The sequence below is a fragment of the Cydia strobilella genome, chromosome 21 (assembly GCF_947568885.1).
Source record: "Cydia strobilella chromosome 21, ilCydStro3.1, whole genome shotgun sequence".
Classification (NCBI taxonomy): domain Eukaryota; kingdom Metazoa; phylum Arthropoda; class Insecta; order Lepidoptera; family Tortricidae; genus Cydia; species Cydia strobilella.
The window spans coordinates 6,215,123-6,241,625 of NC_086061.1; the positions used below are offsets into that span (position 1 = coordinate 6,215,123).

At 41.2% G+C, this 26,503-nt stretch overlaps 1 protein-coding gene across 1 annotated transcript; it reads right to left on the minus strand.

The window, feature by feature from the left end:
• Nucleotides 1-1,677: 1,677 nt before the first annotated feature.
• LOC134751261 (uncharacterized) lies at nt 1,678-24,763 on the minus strand. Its single transcript, XM_063686643.1, has 25 exons — nt 24,623-24,763; nt 23,905-24,059; nt 23,385-23,525; nt 22,799-22,880; nt 22,462-22,557; nt 22,123-22,340; nt 20,867-21,092; nt 20,030-20,145; nt 19,505-19,621; nt 18,848-18,979; nt 18,402-18,553; nt 16,929-17,059; nt 16,502-16,587; nt 15,753-15,914; nt 14,921-15,109; nt 11,482-11,597; nt 11,219-11,376; nt 10,315-10,731; nt 9,743-9,885; nt 8,522-8,657; nt 7,306-7,402; nt 7,099-7,182; nt 6,614-6,723; nt 5,678-5,777; nt 1,678-1,829 (listed from the first exon to the last, which is right to left on the minus strand). The coding sequence occupies exons 1-25, from the start codon at nt 24,750-24,752 to the stop codon at nt 1,694-1,696; spliced, it is 3,630 nt and encodes a 1,209-aa protein (XP_063542713.1). The 5' UTR covers nt 24,753-24,763; the 3' UTR covers nt 1,678-1,693.
• Between the last annotated feature and the right edge of the window lie 1,740 nt (nt 24,764-26,503).

Here is a 26,503-nt window from a genome sequence, read left to right on the forward strand (position 1 = left end):
TTGATTTACTTTGTAGTAATACTCTAACGAGATGTTTAGGTACACCATGATTATAAAAGACAAATGTCTTTTTCTGAAGCAAACACATTAAGATTTAAGATCTAATGAGGGCTACCGATTTTGTGCTCACCAGTTGGCGCCACTGTAGATGTAGGTCCAGAAAAACAGATCTCAAAATTCTTCAATGCATATTTTTATAAAATCAATACGTTCTAATATACACAAAGGTATTTTAACGTCTAAATGTGCCATTTTTTTCAACCTGTTTAATTTTGCATATATTTTAGTTGGCACTTTTTTTAAACCACTAACATTTTTTGAGCTATATCTATTGCTTACCATGATTAATCAAAGATGGACAAAGATTTACCACAATTATGTATAAGGAGTGAAATTTCCCGATAAAAAAAGCTTGAAATCAATCTTGAAAGCAATCCATACCCAAAACCAAAACTTTTATGCATTTGACATTTTGAAAGACCTCCATCTACACTAGCGCCCCTAGCGGCGAAATTAAACGCGGTAGCCCAGATCAATTTGATATAATAATTTAGTTACCAAATTACTATTCAGGAAAGTATAATTTTTTTTTACTTATTGAGTCACCACGTATTTATACAGATATTTGGTTTTATTTTATTTTATTTATGATAGATAGATAGATAGATAGTGTATTCTATATGATCTTGATTCGCGTACTTTATTTACATACTATGCTGCCCATTCTATTGCATTTCCAATTGACTTTTTGACATTGCAGTCCGGGTAATAAAATATTATGAATAATATTGATTGTTTTATTTCGATAGAATGGTCCAGATAACATATATTTATTAATAACTTACTGAAACTCTTAATATCGTAGTTTTAAGCATACATTACTAATCACTACATTAAAACAATTGGCCAGATAAGAGTAAGGCCTTCATTCTACCTGAGATCAGACAATCTTGGGATAGGTATACTAATTAGTTTGGTCGCTTAAATATATAGGCACCTACTAAAACACATCTAACCTAACTAACCTTAATCTGAAACAATATACTTAACCTTACCTATTCAAATAACGGCAGGAATAGAATATTTGAAAGTGGTACAGGTATTTTTAACGATGAGTCTAAGTAGGTTATCACCTATACGGGATATTGATTGGTGACAAGTCTTCTTTTCAGTCGGCTAAACAATTCTTCACAATTTCGCTTTCATACTAAAAACTACTTGAAGGTATGCGTTGTTTTCATATACTGGGTAGAAAATTTGCATCCTTTCTTAATATTTTCAATTTTGTAACGGTATTAAGTTGAAAATAGGTAGTCCGACTGAGCTAACTGTACAGACAGACTGAAGGAATAACACGTGGAATGTTTATTTTATGTCATATTTTTACAGCAATCTGACGGATATGATGGCGCACGGTGTAAAATATGTGCACTTGTGCAGTTATAGTGCGACGTAAAATGGTACAAATTAAATAAAATGGAATGAAAAAAAAATCATACTAAATTGCTGCCATGTCATCAGTTGCATTTTACGTCAAAAATGTGACGGTTACGTGTTACGTAAAAAGTGGCGCCCTCATTTAATTTCTACTATTTTATGTCGCACTGTAGCTTCATCCGAGTAAGCGATTCATAATCTGACAAAAATCTACGCTCTTATATAATTAATCTCTAAACACTACAACACTTGGTACTCAATATCTGGGCGATTCCGTATCGGTCAAGGAGGCCGTTGAGGCGCTGGTCGAGCGGATCAGTCGAGAGAGGCGCGACAGCGGCGCCGTGGCCCAGGGCTCCAGGGGGTTGCCGGCTTCGGGGACTGGAGATACTCTGGAATTGGTAAGAAAATTCTGTGTAAGTATTGATAGAAACTGATTGGACAAGTAGTGTTTGCGAAAAGTTATTTTCGTAAATTTGGATTTGGAGATCTAAGAGAAATAAGTACATACATCAGTTTTCTTACCAAAACGCGGGTTATTTTCGTAGTCGACATCTAGCGTCAAGTAGTGGATTTATCCTCGATTTATCAGTACTATTACTTGACAATAGATGTCGCGACGGACGAAGTATTATGCTCAACAATTTTCAGCTAATATTATAGAGAGCGTGCGGGAACTGTAGGGCATAGATTAGTATAATTGTGCCATTTTCAACCAAAAGGGTAATTGTCGCTTGTCAGTAAGGCGCTATTTCCATTTAGCTTCAATTAGAAATCAACCTTATCGACCAGCGACAATGTGGTACCTTTTGATTGAAAACGTCACATAAATATAAATAAATATAGGACATTCTTACACAGATTGACTAAGTCCCACAGTAAGCTCAAGAAGGCTTGTGTTGTGGGTACTTAGACAACGATATATATAATATACAAATACATAGAAAACACCCAAGACTCAGGAACAAATATCTGTGCTCATCACACAAATAAATGCCCTTACCGGGATTCGAACCCAGGACCATCGGCTTCACAGGCAGGGTCACTACCCACTAGGCCAGACCGGTCGTCACATATGTCATTACTCTATAACCGAAACTCTATTTTAAACTCCTGCTTTTAACCTTTTGAACGCCAAGCATTGACGTAACTCGACGTGACACCGCAATCAAGCAAAATAAAACCTTAGAGAACAATAGTGATTACAAAACAGGATATCGATAGTTTCACTGATTTCGTTTTTGACATACTTAGATTAGAAGGACCACTACACAGGTGTTTTACAATATAATATTAGATAATTCTGGCTTTTAGCTCTACTAAAAACCTTTAAATAACGTATTTAAATATCAAAATGTACTTGTAACTTCCACTCAAATCTCTCAATAATGCCACATCACTACTTGGTGGTGACGTCAGGCATCGGACGTGAAGTGCCGTCATGGGCGCACGGAACACTGATAAGCGCGCGTTACTCAGAGATGTGCAAACCCGTTGTCGATTATTATTACCTACTAATTAGCAAACTGCAGTATCGTTACAATAAAATAAATGCATAAGGGGTTACATTATCACAAAAGGTCAGTACCGTCTTTCAAACCAAGTTGTTTAAATTAAGCACGAAAACAAGTACCGTAACAGCACAAATAGCAGTTATTTTAGCAAAAACAACTCCTATTACAAAATGTATGGGATTAAGCCATATCTATTATTGATGGCGCTAGCGTGTTTGTCGGAACTGCGCGAAACGATTTCTATTAGGAGATTGTTACTTTCATATAATAATATTATTCCTCCATGACTCGGTCACATCACTAGGCGACGTCAAGTGCCGTTTTTGGCGTGGCTAGCTATGCTATTTACTGGGTAAGTCGTATTATAACATCATGTTGTTTTTTTTTAACCTTCTATTCATAGTTGAATTGTAATAAAGTTATACAATAAAGTAGAAGGGCAAAATAAAATAATGCAAATACAAACAAAGAAATATAGTTATTTATTAAAGAGACTTTGATAAATTAAGTTTGGACGGCAAATGACGTCGGCGGCGTGAGTGGCACAAAATGTCGACGACGTGATTTACCGTCTTTGGCGGTCAAAAGGTAATATCAATGAGAATAGGATAGAGGGGTACTGCCATAGTAAGTTCTGTAGTCGCAGTAAATTTACTGCCATCTATCGACGCGATTAAAACTAAAAATAAAAATATTGAATAGATAATTTTTTTATTTGTATTTATTATTTTTATATTTTGACCTATATTCTTTCACTGATGTGTTAAAATTCGAAACCGTCAACGCCATCCAACCGAGAATAAGCCAAAGGTTGGTATTGGTGGTAGCGCCATCTGTGCGAGAATCAAATTTTCTATATTTCCGAGGCACGTTTTTTCCTTAATTTTATCTTATACGAACCCGGGTTTTGGTAAGAAAACTAATGTAGGAGTTAGCACTAAGTAAGGTTACTTATTTGCTTAAACCAAATTTTCAGTAAATAAGGTCAAAGAAAGATACTCATCTTTTTCTTTTGGGTGCTAATACTAGTGTAAGAAAGATAGTATGATTCTCTGTTTGAAATGAGACAGTCCTTTGTCGTTCTGATAATACTTAGACTAATCGACACCTCGTGCATTCATCAAGATTGGCTTAGTAATTTTTTCATAAGCGTTAGGTGCCCTAAATTTTTTTTTAGTTTTTATTTTACCTATGGATGGTATAGAAAGGATGGCAATCTCTTATGGCAGAATTGTTGCAAAAGTGACCGCTTTAAGCTTTAAATAATAGTTCCTAATTTCTCCGGTGGCGCTAGTTAGGCTCTGGGACATGAGTATAACATGAACCATATAAGGCAACAAATAACCCGACCAAATTACGTAGGTTGTTTTTGGTAGTATTTCCGTGTATGGTGGCGCCGCCTAATTACTGTTTTTTGATGGACACTTTTCATACATAGAGATTTGGCTCCTTTATACCTATATAGTCTCCATGATTTTACCACTATCGGCGTGATCAAGCCGCAGACAGACTGACTGACATAGCGAATATAATATATAGCCGGTAAAACAACTGTCAGTAGAAAAAGGCGCGAAATTCATTTTCTATGGGACGATAACCCTACGCGCTTACATTTTTTAAATTTGCCGTTTTTATACTGACTGAAATGACTACTATAGTTGGTCAAGGAAATCTTGTCAGTAGAATAAGGCGGTAAATTTAAAAAAATAGGCGCGAAAAGTTAGCGTCCCATAGAAAAATTGAGTTTTGCGCCTTTTTCTACTGACAAGATTTGCTTGACCAACTATAGTTTCCTAGTTGACAACGGAACCCTAAAAATGTCCACCCGCTACGTGCAAGACTACCTCAACAAAATGGCAACCCTACGTTCAGTTTAGTAAAGCTCCCTGCACACTCGTGCGCGAAGCCGCGAACGCGAGTGTGGTCTAGTTCGCTAATCGGCGAAATCGACTCCACACTCGCGGTGTCGCGCCGCGTAGTCGGTTGGTTTAATGCGTAAGGCCCCATAAGCACGAGAGCTTAAAAAGCGTTGTGTGACGCACCATAAGTGAGAGCGAGAAAGAGATATCGCTTTCTCGCGATTTTATTTAAAAAATGTAAGGCTGCGTTCAGCTTATGGTTGGGCCGTGTCGTACGGCTGCGATCGTGGCCCCAAATGGTCCCGCCGGAAGATCAGCGCTGACTTTCGGGTCAGCATTATGCTGAGGCGAGACCATTTTCGTGGTAAACTTTAACTCCTACCTATTTTATAAATTCCTATAGTTTTAGTAATACTTCTGTATGTAATTTTAGTTTTAAGTTTATCACGAATAAAACATTTGATTCTGATTATGGGTGCGTCAAACACGCAACGCTTTTTAAGCTCTCGTGCGTATGCCAATGGTGTCACCAATAATCGGTCAATCGATTATATATTCGATTACATTCGTTGTTCCTACTAAACTTAGCCAGCAATTATCTTGACCCAAATATATATATATAGTTGGTTAACCCAAATTGGCAGTAAATAAGAACCAAAACAACTATACTCATCCTTTTTTTGGGTGCTAGTACTAGTGTAATGATTATATCTGTCTTATGTTTGAAATGAGACAGTCTTTTGAGTATTCACGGTTAGTTTCACTAGACTTATATTGACCGGGATATCGGGAGCTCATAAATAATACAAAAGGTAATCACGGTCTATATCCCGGTCAATATAAGTCTAGTGAAACTATATATCTCACCTGTTGCGACGGGTGCGCGCTGTTTTCGGCCTAACTCTTCTCTCGTGCTTTGGTTTGTTCTGAACTGGTGTAGCTTCTACTTCCGCTCCATCACCGGAACCTGCGAGATGTAAAAAAAATTATAGGGCCTACTGCGAACGTTCGACGTGTTGCTTCTCTGTCGCACTTGTAAATTTGTACGTACGTGTGACAGGAAGGCAACACGTCGAACGCGGTTCGCGGTAGGCCCTCTTGAGTCCAGGGCTATAACCGAGAAAATCGAAGTTCGCATGCGGACATCTTTCTCTGTCACTACTACTACTACTACTACTATTTATGCTTTCCATCCTTCATTAAGGGCCCTCCTCACTCGTGCGCGAATCGCGGCGCCAAGCCGCGAACGCGAGTGTGGAGTCTAGTTCGCTAATCAGTTGCTAATCAGCGAAATCGACTCCACACTCGCCTTCGCGGCTTCGCGCCGCGTAGTCTGGATCGGCTTTTAGAGTTTGGAGCAAAACCCGTTCCCAACCCGTTCCCATCTTAAAGGCCGGCAACGCACTTACAACCCCTCTGGTGTTGCGGGTGTCCATGGGCGGCGGTAATCGCTTACCATCAGGTGATCCGTCTGCTCGTTTGCCTCCTATTTCATAAAAAAAATTCGGTGTTCGCGGTAGGCCCTCAGTGATAGCTAGACAGTTGAATTTTTCACAGATTATGTATTTCTGTCGACGGTATAACAACAAATACTAAAAAGTACCGAGTCGCACTTGTCCATTGTTTTTTTAGCGTTAGAATCCATAGTCAGAGCGCTCAAATGTCACTATAATCTTAAATTGGAGATTGACGCCAATTTCTTTTCTGATCAAATCGGTCGATTTGATCATCCCGTCTGGACTAGCCTTTAAGGTCTCAAGAATCGTACCGTGTAGCAGTGCAAGCACTGAACGGTTTCCTTACCTACAACATAAACGGAATGTTCCACAGGGTTTTGCCCGGTTGCCTGCAATATGCAGAGGGGGCGTGCTGCCCGTATGCGGGCTGCGTCGTCCCGTCGACCTCCAAACGCGCTGAAAATTTTATTCATCCATAAAAAGGGGTCAACATAACTTTGCGATTTATCAGCAAGAGAGTGCAATGAAGCAATTCTACCCCTGTTCACCCCTTTATTTTTCCATTATGCGGTGGTCAAAAATCGTGAGTTTGAACCTCGGTTGTATTGTGAGTATAGAGCAGAAAAAAATGCAAAAAGATTAAAAATTCGCTCAGGATCCTTATCATACACAGACTATAAGGTTGAGGGAGTTGAGAAAAACTTGCCCTTCGCTCAAACTACTTAAGTAAGCAACTTTTATTTAAATCTGTTCAGTGTAGCATGAAGAGATAACATACAGAGTTGCATTCGTATTTATTATTATTATTATATTAAAGCTAAGGATACTAACGAATTATTTCCGGAACTGGGCTGGTCTTCTAAGGGGGCGTCACTTTCCAAAGCGCTACTCTCCGATGCAACAAAATACATTGACCTGAAACAAAAAGAATAATTGTTAACCTTCTTTCGGCTCAGCCCACGGCAATACACTTATACTTATAGACGCTTTTTTCCGATTATTCCTAACTAAAGGCAGCTTTTCTAAGGGCAATAATACCTGGCTGGCACGTAGAGGTGCGGCGGGGGCGGTTCAGCACGTTTCGACGCGGAGCGCGCTCGTCGCGCCCTCGACGCTCGCCCCAGCAGTACGGATTCTGATTAATAAATGCAAATAAAAGATTAGGTGATAAACAATTTAATTAAATTACAGAGTTAAAAAAACCGGCCTCTTTTTGCGTAATGGTACGGAACCCTTCGTGCGCGAGTCCGACTCGCACTTGGCCGGTTTTTTAGCATTAGAAAGAAAGGAAGCGACCTTGACTTGACGTGCCTGCGGCTGTCGTGAATATATAGACTCGTACAATATTTAACTTTAACTTGCACAATGTACTATTCTTCGCAAGTGCGATGAAAAACATTGTGTGTAACGCCGGGGGTAAGAATATTGCAAACTAGTCTTTAATGCACCCAGCAATGGCTGTCGTGCATCAAAAGACTGCGTTTGCAAAATTTCGCTTGCCCCCCCTCGTTGCTCAATGTACTTACTTAGTATATGGATTTATTTGAGTTTATTGCACAGTCTTGAAATCGCAATAAGAAATACCATCGACTTTGATAATATAGGTATTGCGCCCTACCTGTAACCACCTGTACCTGTAACCTGTGGCCACCGTTTTTGTGCTCACCAGTTGGCGCCACTGTAGATGTAGGACCAGAAAAACAGATCTTAAAATTCTTCTATGCTTATTTTTATAAAATGAATACGATGTAATATACACAAAGGTATTTTATTGTCTAAATTTGTCATTTTTTCAACCTGTTTAATTTTGCATAATATTTTATTTGGCCCTTTTTTTAAACCACAAAAAATTATTGAGCTATATCTATTTTAATAACAAGCTATATCCATTGTTTACCATGATTAATCAAATATGGACAAATATTTATCATAATTATGAATAAGGAGCGAAAATTCCCGTTAAAAAACTTGAAACCCTTGAAACTTCTATGCATTTGACATTTTGAAAGACCTCCATCTACATTAGCGCCCCTAGAGGCGAAATTAAAACGCGGTAGCCCTCATTACGGCTGCCTTCGAGCAACGGAAGCTGCCCTATCTTAAATTCAACTCATATTGCCCTCTGCCTACCTGATGATGAAAAGATAGCTGCCACTTTGTTCGAGCATTTTTCGGCGCCAGCCGGTGTCGCTTTGGCCTACCAGTCGCCAGACCCGACATAACATTGAAAAATATCACCTTGGCCTCTGAGTACCTGACGGTGGATCACTGTCGCTCTGCTCGTGCCGTTCTCGTCGCCAGCCGGCGTCTGCGGCGGGCGCGTCGGCTGCCACGCCGAACAGGCCCGATACCGCCCCAGCTACCACCTTGCGAGCTGACTTCGCTGTTGTCTACAAATAAAGAAGAATGGTAAACCATATTGCCAGCTCCCACCAATTGGCACCCTTAATCTTTAATGTTAGGCAGCAATAGTCACTTTTTATTACAAAAATAAGTGCCAAATACATTTCAGTGTCAATAATTAAGCTGCAGTAAATTACTGTTGGTGCCTAGTCAAGGTGAACAACCGTTTGCGCTATGATAACGAAACGCTTATGTGTCTCTTTATCACTCTTCCATGTTAAGTCCGCTCCACACTCAGCTTTGCGCCGCGAATCGCGCACGAGTGTAAAGGGAACTTTAGTGCGACAGTGACAGTTGCGTTTCGTTCACTACGGAGCGTAAACGATTGGCTACGCACCCAGTACAGTTTTGTTTGCTGTAGGAAGGAAATAACCGAATAATGGGGTCGGGGGTGGCCGGTCGAAATAATTAGCAGATGGCGCCAGCATAGCTTGCCCTGTCAATCCCTAGAATTGTGTCAAATTTTTGTTTGTTAATGCCCTGGAGGCCAGCCCTTTAAGCCAAATCTGATAGAAAAAGGGGCAAGCTCTGCAAACCTTTGACAGTTGCCAACCCCATTGATTCGACCTCATAAAATCACCCTGGTTTACATAGGTCTTCCGGTTCGAGCGCCATCTTGATAGTTAGCATCGTGATTAATTACTTTGTTTTTTGCTTATTAATATTGTTTAAAGTGTAATATCGATAGCTTATTATACAGTAAACAAATGTGGTAGTGTGCAGTGAATGGAGAATTAATTTTGAAGCGCGTTTAACCACCATCTTGGAGTCAACGGCCGGTAGTCCACGTGCTTCTTGTAAAGACTAGCTATCGATTTACAAGAGCTAACAAATCACCGTACACTGTCTTGTACAACCGTACAATTTTTGTCGTTTGTAAACCTCTCAATACCTTGATACTGGCGAAATAGTCCCACTGGGCTGAAGCCATAATTTTAAAAGAAGAAGAAGAAATCACTCTATTGGTAGATTATCGATATCATTGGCTAATCAACTTTGATGTAAGTACCTACGAATTGTGTTTTTTAAACAGAAAAATCTCCATTAATATAGAACATTCCGTGAAACTTACGCTCATATTGATATCGATCTCCGGAACACCCTTCAGATCAGCCGCCTGCTCCGCGAGGTTCCGCAGCTGCCCCTGGTCAGGGCTCCGCGAGTAAGCCAGCAGCACCAGCTCGAATAAGAAGTCACGGAACGATTCTACTGGCGCTGAAAAGGTACGGACCTGTAGATACCTACAAGACTGTTGGTTATAGGTATAACTATAGACATTCCACTGTTGGGCAATTAGGCCTCCTCTCATTGGGTAAGATTGTTGGGTTATCGAGGATTGGGGACTAAACCCGGGTTCGTATAGTTAGATAACTTTATGGAACTTATAGGTTAGGTACCTACAAAATGTAGATATCTCTTGATATTTGCCTTCTAACTTGCTTGTCGCCTGACGGAAAACATTGCGAGGAAACCTGTTCGCATTCGAAAAACATCAAAGTAAAAGCAAAGGGAAATAATTAACCATCCATCAGAGATGAGCGTGGTAGCGGTCCGAAGGATACGTTTCCATTCGTGAGCACGTTTGCGTATTAGTCCTTAAGAAAATAACTACTTACCAAAGGGACATAGTGAAAATCAACTTACCAGGTGGCTGCGGTACTCCAATTCTTAACATATCCTGCGTCATAGTAATCTGTCCCGTACCAAGGCCTGGTCCTGGCAATGATCCTAGTCCAGCAACTGGTCCTGGCATACCCTGTCCAGGTATGCCTTGCACAGGTCCTGAGCCTGGCAAAATGCCTTGAGAGCTTTGAACTTGTCCAGTCAAACCAGCTCCTGGCAAACCTCCTGGAACACTTGGAACTGTCGGAATAATCCCAGAAGGCACTTGTAGCCCTGTTCCAGATACAGGCGAGGGTGTGCCTGCAGTTTTGGGAACTGCAAGCCCTGGTTGGCCTGGTGGCATTTGTCCAGGTTGACTGACTGTGGTTTGGCCTGGCTTTGGGATGGTTTTTCCGTTTACTAGGAGGTCTGGCGTTGGTTGTTTCATTTGGTCTGTATCTGCAAAATTATAGCAAGTAAAAAACGAAAAACATATACCTTTTTAGTTTACTGTTTACTCCTTACGCTGCAAAAAGCGTTAGGTACCCTGAATGGACAGACAACCGCATTTCTAAAAAACGTGCAGAATCGTTGCATCGTACCTAGAGTATCTAACAGAGACCGGGACTTCCTTTTAATTCCGTAAGTTACAAGCATAGGCAAAGAGTCAAAACAAATTTAGTGGGGCACTCCATACTCCCTCAGACAAATTTAGTGGGGCACTCCATACTCGTACTCCCTCAGCTGTTTTGCGGAAAGTAAATAGTTGAAATCAGAATTTCACTTTTATAAGAATAAGAAAACATTTATTGCCACACACAATAAAAGAGAGATTACAGTATTTATCCTTGTATTGCTGTTGTTTCAAAGCGGCTCGGACCCGGGGGGCCTTTCCATAGCTGAAGGGATACAGGGGCAAAAATGGCAGTTTTCAAGTTTACAATACCAGTGGAACCAAGATCCAGGTCGTGCGTGAAAGCCATGACATCGAGAGCGGAAGACAGCGCGGTCCCAACTCCGTTGAGAGCATCCCCTCCCGAGAGACCAATTTGGCTGACTTCTGCGGCTGCTACACAGTCCGGTGGAGGGGCTTGTGGGCGCCTTCTACAAAAAAACGTTATTATTTGTGATCTGAAAATGTCTTTGCAAGTGTTCAGACTGCACTAAGAGTAGGTATCCTACAAACAACATTAACATTTATATTATTACCCAAGAGGTGCTTTAGTGGGCGTGGAAATAGACACTCGACCCCACATCAGCCTCCGAAGGTCTTCTCCCGTGATTCCTCGTCTTCGCAGCTCTGCTATCGTCACCCTCCCAACGCGCTGTCAATCAAAATTAAATTACATTGTTGTTGCTATGAATGTTTTGAATGAATGAATGAAATCATTTATTTCGTGTAACCGTGACACATACATTCTGTTAGTAAAAAAGCTGTTTCAAGAGGGTTAGTATACCTAAGCCTAATAACAATTATACCTATACCTAAACCTACACACTTAACCTACAAGTTACCACTGTATGGAGCCCATTGGGGAATGTAGCCCCGCACAGTGTAACATTAGCGGACAATCCGGCTTATCCGTTATCATCCTTAAGATGATGTTGGGACTGTCCCGCACCCGGCGCACCAGGGATGCGGCGCGCCTGCGCAAGGTCGTCTGAAAACAATCAACGCGCGCCTCCGCAAACATTCCTGATGCGCTACAGAAGCGAGGCAGTCCCACAATCACCCGGAACGCGTTATTATATTGGACACGGAGAGCCCCATAGGCCCGCTGCGAATACTGAACCCAAAGGTTGCAGGTATACAGGGAAGCACAGAACGCTCTAAACAGAGTCACCCGAACCCCCCTGGAACACCCCGCAAACCTTCGAGCTATCATATTTGCACGCACCGATAAGGCCCTCCGCTCCCGTTCGATGTCCATGTCGTCTTTGAGGTCGGCCGCAACCACATGGCCTAAATATTTAAATTGGGTTACCCGGTCCATAGTACTGTCGTTTAGCGCAATTGCGGGGAACTGAATATTTGTTGCGGTCGCACTCAAAGACGACATACTGGCTTTTTTTTACATTATATTTCAGACCGTGACTGGCAGCATAAGCCTCGCACACATTGAGCAGCCTTCGTATACCACAGACTGAGGCGCTCAGAAGCACCATGTCGTCCGCGTAACTTATGTTGTTAACACACACTCCGTCTATATGACACCCGACATGGATGCTGCTGAGCGTCTCAATCAGTTCGTTAATATACAAATTGAAGAGCGTTGGTGAACTCAAACCTCCCTGTCTCACCCCACACTCCAACCTGTATTCATCAGACAGCACATTTGCCCATCTAATGCTGTTGACCTGATTTCCATACCAGTACCTGAACATACGTACCGTTTCCGGTGGTATACCGGTTTTCATCAGTTTTTTCCATAGTATATTGTAGGAAACCAGGTCAAAAGCCCTAGATAGATCCAGGAAACAGGCAATAACTGGGGTCTTACTCCTAGTGTAATATTTGATAGTGTGCTTCAGACACAGTATTGCGGATTCTGTAGACAGACGGGGTCGGAAACCAAATTGGTTGTCATGCAGTTTAACACATTCATTTAGCTGTGAATTAAGCACACTATCAAATATTTTGGCCATAATTGTTGCTAATGATATCGGCCTGTAGTTATTACGGTCGGCCAAGTCCCCAGTTTTGTTCTTAACCACGGGTACTACAATTGTCCGCATCATATCAAGGGGCAAATAGGAATGTCTAATACACAAGGGAAAGAACATCGCCAAAACCCTGGAAATGTGAGGACCTGCGTTCTGGAGGTGCTCAATGCTGAGCCCATCATGTCCCGGGGATCTGCCCCTAGACATTGATTTGATGACTTTATCAATATCTTTGGCCGAAAAACCTGGGCCTAGGTATTCATCATAGGTCTCAACATCGAGCTCCCCCAGCGACGGATCTAAGGGAGATTTTATAAAGAAATGGTCCTTAAATAGATTGGCAATGCCTTTAGGATCGCTTATACCATCAACACTAGCCGGGTTCCCCGCCTTATGCTTCATTTTGCCAGTAGACCTCCAGAAGCCACGGAAGTCTTTTTTAGAGTGGTGAGAGGTAATAATGTCCAGTTTAATTTGGTTTTGATGATCTTGACACCATTTTAAACGTGATTTAAATATCTTCCGACTCTCACACATCTCTTTAAAAAGGCATCCGCTAGTAGGTCTTCCCCCCAGTGTCCATTCACGAAACTTTAGCCTAGCCACCCCATGGACGTCACTGACAAACTTATTCCACCCTGTCACTTGTTTTTTAGGTTTTTTTCCCTTTTCACGCCTTCCTACCATCGCTGATGTCCTAAGGGCATTAATTACGTCATAATACAGCACATCGAGAACTTTTTTGTGCTCAGGATTCTGACAATATTTATCAGCACAGGTTCTGAGTTCCGATGGAAAATCGATACATTTTAACATTTCGTGACATTTCTTATGAAACAATTCAATCTGCTCTGACGTTCTTTCTCCCCATATTACATTGTTTACGTTATTTACAGGAGCGCTGCCAGTAGCCCTCGGAATTATAATGTTTAAGTCACACTCCAGAAACATAGGGAAATGGTCCGACCAGGTTACACAGTTATCTACATACACATTGGATACGGACGACATCGCCGATTCAGTTACTACACAGTGATCTAGCCAACGCTCACATTGATGAGCATCACTTAAGAAAGTAAACGTATTCGATGCAATCCCTAGCTTTAGTACGTCTGCACAACACCACTTTTGTTCGTTACAATAATTATCTAACTCTTTATAAAAACGTTCATTCGGATGAGCATTAAAATCCCCCATTATATATACGGATTCCACGCCACAATCGTCAACCAATGCACTGACCTGAGCTAAACAATCCGTGAACTCCGCTAAGTTGTCACTGCAGTCCGTAGGCATGTAAACACTTACCACTATGAATGGTCGATTATCCTTAGTATTTATCTTTATGGCACACAACCGCGCGTTATCGCATCGCACCACACTCACACTTTGAAACGCTGACCGCTTCCATAACGTTTTGATGCGTTTGAAAACCCTAGGAAGTCCATCTGGTCTAAGTATCCACGTGTCAGATTGTAAATTTAAACTTTTAGAGTTCCGTACTGGAACGACCCTAAGAGTAAAAACGTGACCTTATTGCTAAGACTCCACTGTTCGTCTGTCTGTCCGTCCGTCACCAGGCTGTATCTCATGAGCCGTGATAGCTAGACAGTTGAAATTTTCACAGATGATGTATTTCTGTTGCCGCTATAACATCAAATACTAAAAGTACGGAACCCTCGGTGGTGAGTCCGAATCGCACGTCCGGTTTTTTATTGAAGGTCAAGGAAGTCGATGTGGTCTTCTAGACAGTCTTCAAAATAAATACAAAAAAGAAAAATTGTGTTTTAAAACAAAAACCAACTGATACGACCTTCAGAAAGAAAAGAGCGTACTTACTCCCATCTTAAAGGCTGCCAATGTACTTACAACCCCTCTGGTGTTGCGGGTGTTCATAGGCGACGGTAATCGCTTACCATCAGGGGATTCATCTGCTCGTTTGCCTTCTATGTCATAAAAAGATTAAATCGTCGTTAATCTTTACCTTCCAGTTGGCAAGTGCGCCTTTCCGCTGCTTGGCTCTCGTCTTGTCCTTACTCTTGATGACCATGACTCCACGCTGCTCGTACCGCGGGTCGTCCGACGGGCCTAAGCCGATGGAATACTCTTGCAGGTATCTGTGTGCATCTTCTTGCGCCACGGATCGCTCGAGAGAGACGACGATTTTAGCCCACTGTGGGAAAGACAGTTACATAACGGTTCTAAGGATTTGGCAGGCTAGAACCAGGGCTCTGTGTAACGTGAAGTATCTTCTGCCACTTTTGCGAGTAACGCGACTGCGTTATTTGCAAAAGTGACTACTTTTGCGAGTCACGTAGTGGCTCAGGGGAGTCAGGGGCCAGTACAGACTTGTACTTTGAACGGCAAGAACCCCTAAAGTGGTCGTTACCAGTCGTGCCCACAGCGCCAAGGAACACTATAGGGGTTATGGCGGACGCTGTTAAAGTAACAAGAGTTTCAAGTAAAGTTTACATTCGCTCGCGTGCGCTCGTTATCTTGGCGTGACAGTGACGTTTTTGTTTATGACATAAAGCGTTTAGAGGTTCAAAAGGTTAATAATTTCAAGTCACAGAGGTGAGTCGTTTGTGAAAGCCTTGTGGAAGCAATTTGGATGGGTGGTTGATGTCGCCTTCTTTACCTATATTCTATGTATTTTAAGTGTGAAGTGAAAGTGTGAAAGTTTATACGGAAAATCGAAAAAGAAGAAAGCGAATGGACTTTTCGGCAATAAAACATTATTCTCTTCTATTCTTCACAGACTTGTATTAGTGTATTACAATAGTCAACAAACGGTTCTTATTATTATTATTCCTGACCTGTTTAACCCATTCCTTCTCGGACTGCTCGATGACATGCGCATAAGTGTTTCCCATCATGGCGATCAGCATGTTGAGAAGCAGAATCGGCACGAAGATCATGAATAGAGTGAACACGGACTTGGTCAGGTTTGGGTAGGAGGTCATGCCCAGGTCTGAGTACTGAAATCAACATTGATCATTATCGTCGTCATATAATTCTGTGGCCCTAGTGAATAACGTCTCGGGCACCACAGGTGTAAACGTAACACTTATGCTCTTTTACACCTAAGCTGGGCGAGACTTGTACCCTTTTTCAGTAGGTCTGCAGTAACAATATGCAGTCATAAGTAAATCATAAGTCTGGTTGGACATCTCATCTAAAGCAGAAATGACTTCGTATAGAGCTGCTGGATCACCCCAGGAGTCAAGACATGTCTGTGATCGATGCAGCAAGAAATGCCGATTGGCCATTGGATTAATACAGCCATCGCAGTCGATGTAGGGTGTAGACTACCTCCTAAAAATAAAGCCTTCTACGCTGCAACTATCGTCTGCAAAGATGCTGTGGCCAATGATGACGATGATGATAAGATGCAATCATGCACATTTTGACATAGCTCATAAACAAAAGGCTTAGAGTGAGGACAGCACACCAGCCCCAGTTCAGATCCTTGGGATTCTTGGGAAGGCCTTTATCTAGCAGCAAGTAGACTAAATTCTGGAGCTTTTTGTATATTTTGTTATAAATCCTGGTGTATTTTACTTACACTATAATCTCCCAGTGTGATTTGAAACAAAGCCATCCATGTGGTCGGGTAACTTGCATATAAAGTGGATGAAACATTGGGGAACCCTGAAAAAGCAAATATTATTAGTTGAGTGAGTTTTTCTATTATTTTCTATCATATTTACAACGGGTAATGCTCTGAAGAACTTTTAAACTGGTGCTCCAACTCGTTTTTATAATCTCATCCGCCAAAATAGCAAAGCTGATGCTGATCCCCTCTTCCTAGATATTTTTCACTAAGAATAATCGGACTTTACTCTCAATTTTTCCTAGAAGGTGCAACATGTATAATGAGACACCAAATTGAGATTATCATTCGGTTCTCAGAGGGCGACAACAGACAACATGATTTTCCCATCAGGCGGCTCGTCTGCTAGTTTGCTACATAAGAAAATAGTAATATGTACCTTTGTAAAGGAAGTAGAAAGACTGCGAAAAGCCGAAGAGTACGATGCAGTAGATGATGCCGAAGGTGAACATGTCGCCAGTAATCATGCTATAGATCATCGTCACGAACGGACCCGTCAGTCGGACTGCCCTGTGTTCGAAATGAATTTATGTTTGAAACAGGTTTTAGTAATCAATTACCAACAGTCACCGCATTTGTTGAAGTCGATATGTCTAAAGCCAAACTGAAAATGCTACTGATATTTGCGATACCAACTTGGAAGTAAGTAAATACCACAGAATAACTAATAGTACTACCGTACAGAAAATTCACTCCTTCACAAAAGCCAGATTTAGGTATAAAATTATACCTACACTCGCCGCCTGCAAGCAAAATTGAAACTTATAACCGCGCACGAACCGTGAATCTTCTTTGCGCGCCGCAGTTTTATGACCGAACTGCGAGTGTCGGCACGGGGTTGTCACTTGACAAGTTTTTGTACCTATACCTACTGATTTATTATTTTTACAAACGTTGATTCTGTAAGATCTCAAAATAGAAGAAGGAAAAAGAGGGCGAGGACGACCACCAATCACCTGGATGTAAATCCTAAAAAACGATATGAAGGAAAGCAGTACAACAGAGGAGACAACCCACGATCGTGCTATGTGGCGCAGGATTACTAGGAGGGCTGACCCCAAATAAACTGGGATAATAGCCAGGACAAAGAAGAAGAAGAAGAAGTTGATTCTGTAAACATAATATTTTTAGCCGGAGATTATTATGTCTGATTCTCACGGAAGTAGGTATGCCACAGAAGTACTTATTCCTTTGAAAATATGTCGGTCAATATATATAGTCCGGAATTTGAAAAAAATGATTTTTCTGCTTCCTTGTTCTTCCGTTTATTCGCAGACATCCGTAAACAGAACATTATCTTTTATACAGATTAGATCGCGATTTAGGTTTCGAAGCCATTGCGTATTTTCAATTTTGCGCGAGCGCCACGTGACACGACTATCGTGCGAGCCGAGCGGCAGCCCACTGCCATACACCTGCCCGGGCGGTGCGCCGGCCAAATATACCTAAACTGCGCAGTGACACCCCCCTGTAAATACATTATCAGTGTATGGTCACCGCGGTGACCCCTTATTCTACTCTCATTTAGCGTGGTGTCCTGTTATTTTTGTCGGAAAAGGCGTCGTACATTCTGTGTGTATATATGTAGTTGCGCGACTAAAATGGTGGAGATGCTGGGATCCGAATCAAGTTCATTCGGCGTTTACTGTAGTATAAGTACAATTTTGCGAGATTTAGCGTATTTAGGTTATAAATTATATGAAGATGACACCTGTCACCCTACCCATCGAATTTGAAAAATACTATAGCGATCACCCCTTTGTCTATGTAATAGCCACAATTAGGACCACATTAATTTTGCGAGTGAGTGAGATGGACTCGTATAATATGCTTAGATTAGTAGATATCATACCCAGCAAAGAACATGAGCAGAAACCAAAAGCCAGGCAGCAGAAATATGAGCAGTGCCTCCTCCAGCATCGGCAGTCGCATCAATCTCGCCGGTATACACACCAGGAGGAGCAGGTTCGATACTAGGAAGATGAATTTTGCTGGTTCGTGAATCTGCGGGCAGGGCAGACCAAAAATAGGTATTATTAGATACTACACTATAGCACTGCCTGAGTGGACGCTTGAGCGGGGCGTGCTGCGTTCAAATTAAATAAACGCAAATGTAAGCGGCCTGAGTGCACGCTGCATAGATCAATGTTCCGCTTGTCGCCACGCTATTCGCCAAAGCAAGCAAATTCCTGCAGTGGGACATGTCTATTTCAGGATTAATGATTTGACAGAGATATAATTACAACAACTCTAAAATGATAAACGCTGTCTTCTGTTAAGTAAATTTTGATCACTCACCAACTGTTTGATGTAAGCTACGACGCCCTGGTTTTTGAGTTCGTCGCCTTGTTGGAGAACAATGTAGCATAGCGTACTGACGATGGTGCCTAACTCGCACGCCAGCCTGATGCCGCCTCGAGCGTCTGTTATCTGTATGATATAAAATATAAAGTGAGGCTCATACTTATAATCTTCCTGTTTTGCTGCTGCGCTGGTGGAACAGCTACTCTAATAACGCTAACTAAAAATACCTACTTCAGACAGAGCTCATAGTCACTGTATCCGAAATAAGTCAGGAGAATCATTATCATCATTGTAAGAATAGACCCAGTATACTTCCTTTTAAAAGAAAATGTAACAACTTGGGCCAGTATGGGCCGTTCTTGACGCGTGGTACGACCAGGCGCCGTTATGGCACTGTAATAATCCTAAACGGGCGCCAGTTTTCAGATATCCCTCTTCGAACAAAATAAGGTCTCGCATTAGCTAAAAATATTGCTAATGCCGCAACTGCTCTAAGAAAAATGCGACTGATAAAAGTATAACTTAAGCAGTTAGTGATTGTTCACTAAGGTTATTCCCGTCCCGCAAGATAAAAAAAGAGTCCTGTGCCCACCATGCTTTGGCTTCTTTCTCTTCAGTACCTACTAGATATTTGTAGCTTGGAAAATTCACCTCAAGTCTCCACTCAGGATTAGCCTCTGCCTCTGCAGCGCTGTGCCGGAGATACACAGACACAGAGAGCAGTATAAGATGTACCAGCAGAATCAGCAGCCGTTTGAGGAATTTGTTCTGAAAGGTTTCGAGAAGAATTTAAAAGCGGAAGCTGTTTTACTTTTTTGAATATTAAAAGTTCGCGCAGCATCAGGTCTAATTAATCGACCCGACCCAATGAGATTTAACATACATACCTAGATGCACAGATGGCACTACAATCATACATGGGTCAAGCCCAAAACTGTGTTCACTTCTTTTCTGTAGACAATGTAGACATACCCGAAAGTAAAGGGCTATAAATAAGGTTAATTTTCTTATTAAAATTTTAACCTTATCCTTATCCACATGAAAAGGTACCTCTTTTATTTGGATAAGTATGTTAAAATCATTACCTACATGGCCACAAGCTGTTAACTATTGTCCACAGGAGAGAAAACTTGTGTTTTTCGTCAGAACTGGTTTTCTTCAAAATTAGGAACTTACTCTTGCAAAAGTTTTCCACTTTTCTTCTAAAAGCCTTTGGATGATCCCTCCGTCCAGCATGTTCAAATGCTCTTGTTTTGTTCCGTTAAGGATTATGAAAAGCGCCGAGTTCCAATCTAGATTAGAAAAGCATAGGTGTCTCAAATATGATCAAATATCTTCAGTTGAGTCTATGCGAAAAGAGAAGAGTCGTGGAATGTTTGGGGCCCAATACATTCCACGGCTTCTCTTTCCGAACAGACTCTATACCAATATTACTAAACCACAATGTTGCGTTTCACTTTCAATATCCTCAACCATGCTGCAATGGCGTTGCGGTATGTTCGTGGAAATAAGTGCCAGAGGATTCGGGTTCGAGACTGGTACGTCAGGGGTACTTTTTTTGTCTCGGAGGTCTGCAAAGTTGTTCCCGTAACCCCGCCCAAAAAGCGAGCGTCGGAACACCCCAGGGGTTTTAGTCCGTGCGAGTCGGACATACCCACTCGGCCTCTCCCGGGCCGGGTGGGATCCCTAACGGATTTCCCCTGGGTTAAAAAAAAAAAAAAATCCTCAACCAAGAAAAGATGGTGTAGGTAATTTAAAATTATCAGATTTTTTTTACTGGAGTGGGCGGTGGGCCCAGTAGACATACGAACATCAAACAATGCAGATTGTTCACAGAATCCAAGTGGTACAACTAATTTTAGACAGAAGTTGGCTTCAATCAGTATAGTTGTGCCGATATTTTGGTTTAGTTAGTTCCATCAAGCTAAAGACCCCATGCCCATTGAAACGCTTTTAATTCAAGCCTAGGACTTTAACAATTAAAGGCAGACTAAAACCTAGAAAGAAGTTTACTTGTTCGCCCATCAGGTAAAAGCGTATCCAAAGCATTAAGCGGATACGCAGAGCACGTGATGTTGGAATATCGCCAAAACTCCCTACAGGACAGCTCAAGCATCTCTCTGAACACGGAGTCTCGACCCAGCTGGCAGGCCAGAGTGAGGGGGGTGAAGCCGGCACGGTTCATGCGCCCGTTGCTGGCGGGCACCTTCGGGTGGCGGAGCGCGTAGCCAAACATGTCCTAATAAAACAAAATAAAACTGGATTATTTTTTTGACAAAAAGCAGAACTTGAAATTTTGGTAATGAGTGCCTCATTTAGAAATTCTTCACCTATCTCCAAAGGATGAAAATTAATTTTCCCCTCACTAGCTCGGAAAGCCGTCTATTATCCTTTAAAACAAGCGGGAAAAACGCATTTTATCCACTAGTGGGGAAAGTAATTTGACCTTGGATGGAGCGTGTTTAAGTAGCTTGACAGATAACAAAACGTAAAACGCTCATGATAATGGTTCGTTTGATATTAATTATCATTAAACAAATGGTTTGAGAATCTAATAAAAAATAGTAAATTTAGCTTTATTTAATAATTTTAAGTCATAAACCTTAAAATTCCATAAGAAACGTTAGATTTTTTGTAATGATTGATATAATTCTGAACGCACAAGTTGAGTCGATGCAATTTCAAAACGCATCGTTGACATTTCATACGTCAGAACAGAAATGTCAACATTGTCAACAAAATTTTTACTGTTCTTCTCACCGACTCACGTAAAAATCAGAATTTCTAGTGTTTTCTGTTATAATATCGTAAAAAAATTGTGATTCCAGTGATGAAGATGATCTAACGCCTGTGGATGTTGCATTTTCCTCGCTATAGTGAGGGGAAAAGTTTTGTGTTACACACGGGTGCAAATGTATTTTACTTCTCGTGTGTTGAAACACTCGCTACGCTTAGGATTATATTTTAGAACCACTCGCTTCGCTCGTGGTTCAACTATAGAATCCTTTCGCTTGCTCATGTTTCAATTTCATACTCGCGGGTAAAATACAACTTTGCACCCTTGTATAACAAATAACTATTATTACAGAATTAGAAAAAACTTATTCTAACATCACATGACATTTTCGCTTAAATTCGAGACGGGCTCTAGGCGTCTTCAAAGCAAGAGCAATTAAGTAGGCTAAATTACTATAGCAATGGGAGTTACAAACAGTTTTGCTTCGTCATTTTGACGTCGACTATAATAAATTACTTATGACGATACTCACCAGTTTGTCGCAAACGACGACCATATGCAGTATCATGTTGCCAAAGGAGTCCTGCATATCTGGGTCCGCACCAGACTCCAAAAGCAGGTTGTAGACGGATTCATTAGCGCAGCACGCCGCCCACGCCAGGGGGTACTCGCCCAGGTACGCCAGCCCTTCGTAGTTAGTCTGTCGAGCCGGTGGAACGTTTTGCTGGTCGCGGGGCAGGAAGAAACTGCCTGCATGGAATATTTGGGAAATTGAATCGAAATACGAGGCAAAATATGAGAGTGTATGGCCACCATGTGGAAAGTACTTAGTCCCGATTTACAAGTTTAATTTGCCACAATGTTTACTTACCAATCGCTCGCTGGTTGACGTCACAACCGCAGTCCACTAGATCTTGGACCAGTTCGTTGTTGCTGTACGCTATTGCCAAATGTAAAGAACTGGCTCCTGAAAACGAAGTGGAAGTAAATAAAAGAAATACAGTAAAACGAAGATAAACATTTAATTCTTATATGCTGAACTTGTTTGAGTGTTCTATAATCTATATTCAATTAAGTAATGCGAGATACATTGCGTAGAATGGTTGAAAAATAGTAATTCCCTATAGTAGATACCCTAACCTAACATTTTGCACGTCCACCGTCAACAAATGTGATAAAACCCAAAAAGATCGTTTTTGTGTGTTTACCTAAATATTCCTCGCCTTCCACGACATCCATTGATAGCTTTGGAAAACATTTGAGAAGGGTTCTAGCGAGCCTGGTGTGGATCTGAAAGAGAAATATAATAATAATGGGAGAAAAAATAGAGTAGTTATATACCTATATATGCAGTTATAGAGAGATGGAAGCCAGTACCTACGTTCACATCGGCTGAAGTTTCTTTACGAAAACCTATGTGCGCGTAATACGCATTTAGAGTCATTAAGACCTCTGATAAAGACTTTATGATGATCAGGTAAAGAGTGAAGGTGGCAGAAAATCGTTGGATTGGATGAAGACAGCTCAGCGCAGGTCACTGTCAATAAGGTCCTTGGGGTAGCTTTTTGACTAACAGAGGTCGTCTTTTGAAATTATAATAAAGTATAGGGACCAGACATATGGCGGTTGCAGCGGGTTCTGCTATATTGAGTGTATTGTTTTCCCATTTCTCCCCACCCCACGTTACCGCCGCCATACATGAGATGGGGACAGATGGGAATGATCCTATTTTCATATGTGCCCGGCGGGAACAAATTGGAATACACCCTACATCCCTACATGTATTCATAATACCTTAGTATCGCAAATGATGAGGACGTGCAACAGCGACTCGCCTAGCGCGCCGCGATAGCTCATCTGCCAGCAGGACATGTGGTCTTCCCACTTCGCCAGGGGATCATGTGGAGACAACGACGCTTCGATCGGCAGGACCACCTGAGGAAAATAGAAATTATTTAAATTGGTGTAGATATAAATCAGGTACTCTAAATAACTATTTTGGCAACAGCACAAGACGTCGTGGACGTCGTGGTTCCGTTGGTCTTGTGTCGGATTCGGTAGTTTACCTCCTTGACACGACTACTTTTGGCCAGAAGTCGGCGTACTCGATGGTCCCCTGGCTGGTCCCGGCATGCGCACCACAAAGTTGAAATGCACGTAGTGGCGTGTTCGAAGCTGGAACACCTTCAGCATGTAACCGGTCTTCTAGTGTGACTCCACCACTTCAGCAGCCTTGGCGGTGTGATAATTATTTGTTTCACATAAGCATATGCATCCACCTATCTACTAAAACAGTTGTATCTGGTTAGTATACCTGTTCCTGATCTCGGAACTTCCACCGCAAGTACTCCGCGCGGTTGATGACTCGCCCGCGGCCCCCAGCGTACATGTAGGCTGCGAACTCCTCGCGGATCAGCTTCTCTGCCGCCACCATGCCTCCTTTAGTGTACGTCTCTAGCAGTAGACCTCCTATAAACATGGATAATAGTTATGTGTATCTTTGGGTAATAGTGTTCTACCTGAACATCTGCGAATGTATGTAAATATTGGTATATATAGAGATGATACGAAGAATTGTAGATGCCATTAATATAATCAACTCATGAACTTGACATAAAGAATGCCTAATTAAGACAACGATTCGTCCAAAATTGTTCTAATAAATATTGATCATCTTCGACACGATCATCCTGACACTTTACATGTCCTCGCATCCTAAAGATTGTACAAGCAGATGTTATTGGTAATATCAGAGCCTAGCCAAGATGACAAACAACAAACGAAAAGAAAAATGTATCGGGGTGACAGATTTAACGGAAAGTCACGTAACTATTTCCATACATTATTTAAGTTTCAATTGGCGTTTTCTATGAAACATTGTCATTTTGGCTAGATCCAAAGAAAATCTCGCAATACTTTAATTTAATAGCATCAAATCGAAACATAATAAACATAAAAACACGGCCATCCTGACACTCTGAGCGCCCTAGAATACAAAAGAGCAAGTTTTGTGCCTAATGTGTCTTTCTTACCTTTATGGAAGTCGGCGAGTTTGTACAGAACCGTTTGGGCCTCGCTGCTGGGCTGCGAGATGACTCGGTCCAGCACGGAGCCCACTGACTGGACCTGGGGCGAACAGAGCTTGCCTAGTTTGCCTCCCATTTCACTGAAAAACAAAACTATTGTACAGTGACGTGTGACGTCTCACTTCTTGGTATAGGTCTCATCTTATGTGAAGAACGAACGACGACATAGCAACAGATAAACTAAAAAAAAACGTTAAGTTTTCAAATGCGTAGATAATTGAATTAAACTCCATAATATCCTGACAATGAATCTCATTGGACTTCTTTTATATTCAATTTAACTTATTTATTTAAAAGACAACAATGGCCCATAATGGTTAGTAACAATTAAGATTAAAAACTAAGTGCTAGTGGAACAAAAGCAGAAAGCGACAAACAAACACAGTCAGCAATAACAATAATTATCACCACTAGGTGCAGCAGCTACTAAGCTGTTATGACACACTCAAAATGCCGCAATATAGGTCGTATCGGCCCGCTACATTAGCCGGGATGGGGTTGGAGCTGGCCCGAACTCTGCAGAGCAACAAGGCAATTCTGGCAAACATGCTCGATGCGCTGCAGAAACGGAACAGCCCCAACAACATCCTGAAACCATTATTATATTGGACGCGCAGGGAACTGATGGTCTTCTGCGTATAACTAGTCCAGAACACCTGACGACTGAAGTTATTTTTACCTGTTGACTACACCGTGCAAACCTTCTTATTAGCATGATGATGAAGTTTTATATTAACTTGGTTAAAACTTTATTTAAATTTATTTCGGGAACTTTATGCTCATACGTAAATATAAACTTACAGAAGATATTCGACAGCTTTTCAAGATCCTGCTTAGTTTTTTCATAACCACCCTCCGGATCGAGGTTGAGAAGGAATGGCACGGGTACACCATCTCTCAGTCTGCCATTTGTTTATAAAACTAAAATTAAAGTGAGTAAATTATACTTAGATGGCTCTGTAAGATGTACACCTCGCTAACTCCCATAGCTCCACCATTTTGAAAAAAATCTAAAAACTGAATTGAACCTGCTCACCAAATATTTCAAGAGAATCGGTTGAGAAATGCGACCTGAAGAGAATAACACAGCCAGCAAAAAAGACTTTTTGCCCAAACTGAAATGGAGATCTTCGCTCTCGTTCAATCAATTAAATAAGTACATTATATTACACCCCTGTATGTGTCATATGTCACTTTCAGTTTGGATCAAACTAAGGCTAATAATAGAGGTCCTTAAGAGCTACTAATTTGATTTGGTTGATGTAATTACTGCGTCTTGGCCACAAAATAAATTAAGTACCTACTTTATATGAACCCTACGAAACACACCAATTTGATAACGGGCCAGCAAAGCCTTTAAATTCAATTGTAACTTTAGAATATCTTTATATCTATTCAACAAATTATACTTACCAAAATATTATATTAATGACTTTAATGAGTTACAACGCTTCTATGATTAATTAACATTATTGGTTAACTATTAAGGTCAACATTTCTTTAGTACCAAACGTGAACATAGCACATCGCACAGGCTAATTCAATTTGTTTCAAAAATAATTTAATGCTTTTATCAACAAGATTCACTTCAAACCTCCTTAATTGTAAAGCACATTCTAACACTTTAAAATTTAAAGAAAACAAAAGAATAAAGCCAAAAAGCGAGCACTTTTTACAATCTCGAGAAATAAACGTAGGTATACGTAGTTAATAGTCATGAAATGGTACCATGGTAACCTGTCAACAAAAGCGTAAGTATTTTGATTTATAGTATACACCGTGTGAACCAATAATCCCGATTTCCGGATTAGCGTCACATTTAGTAAT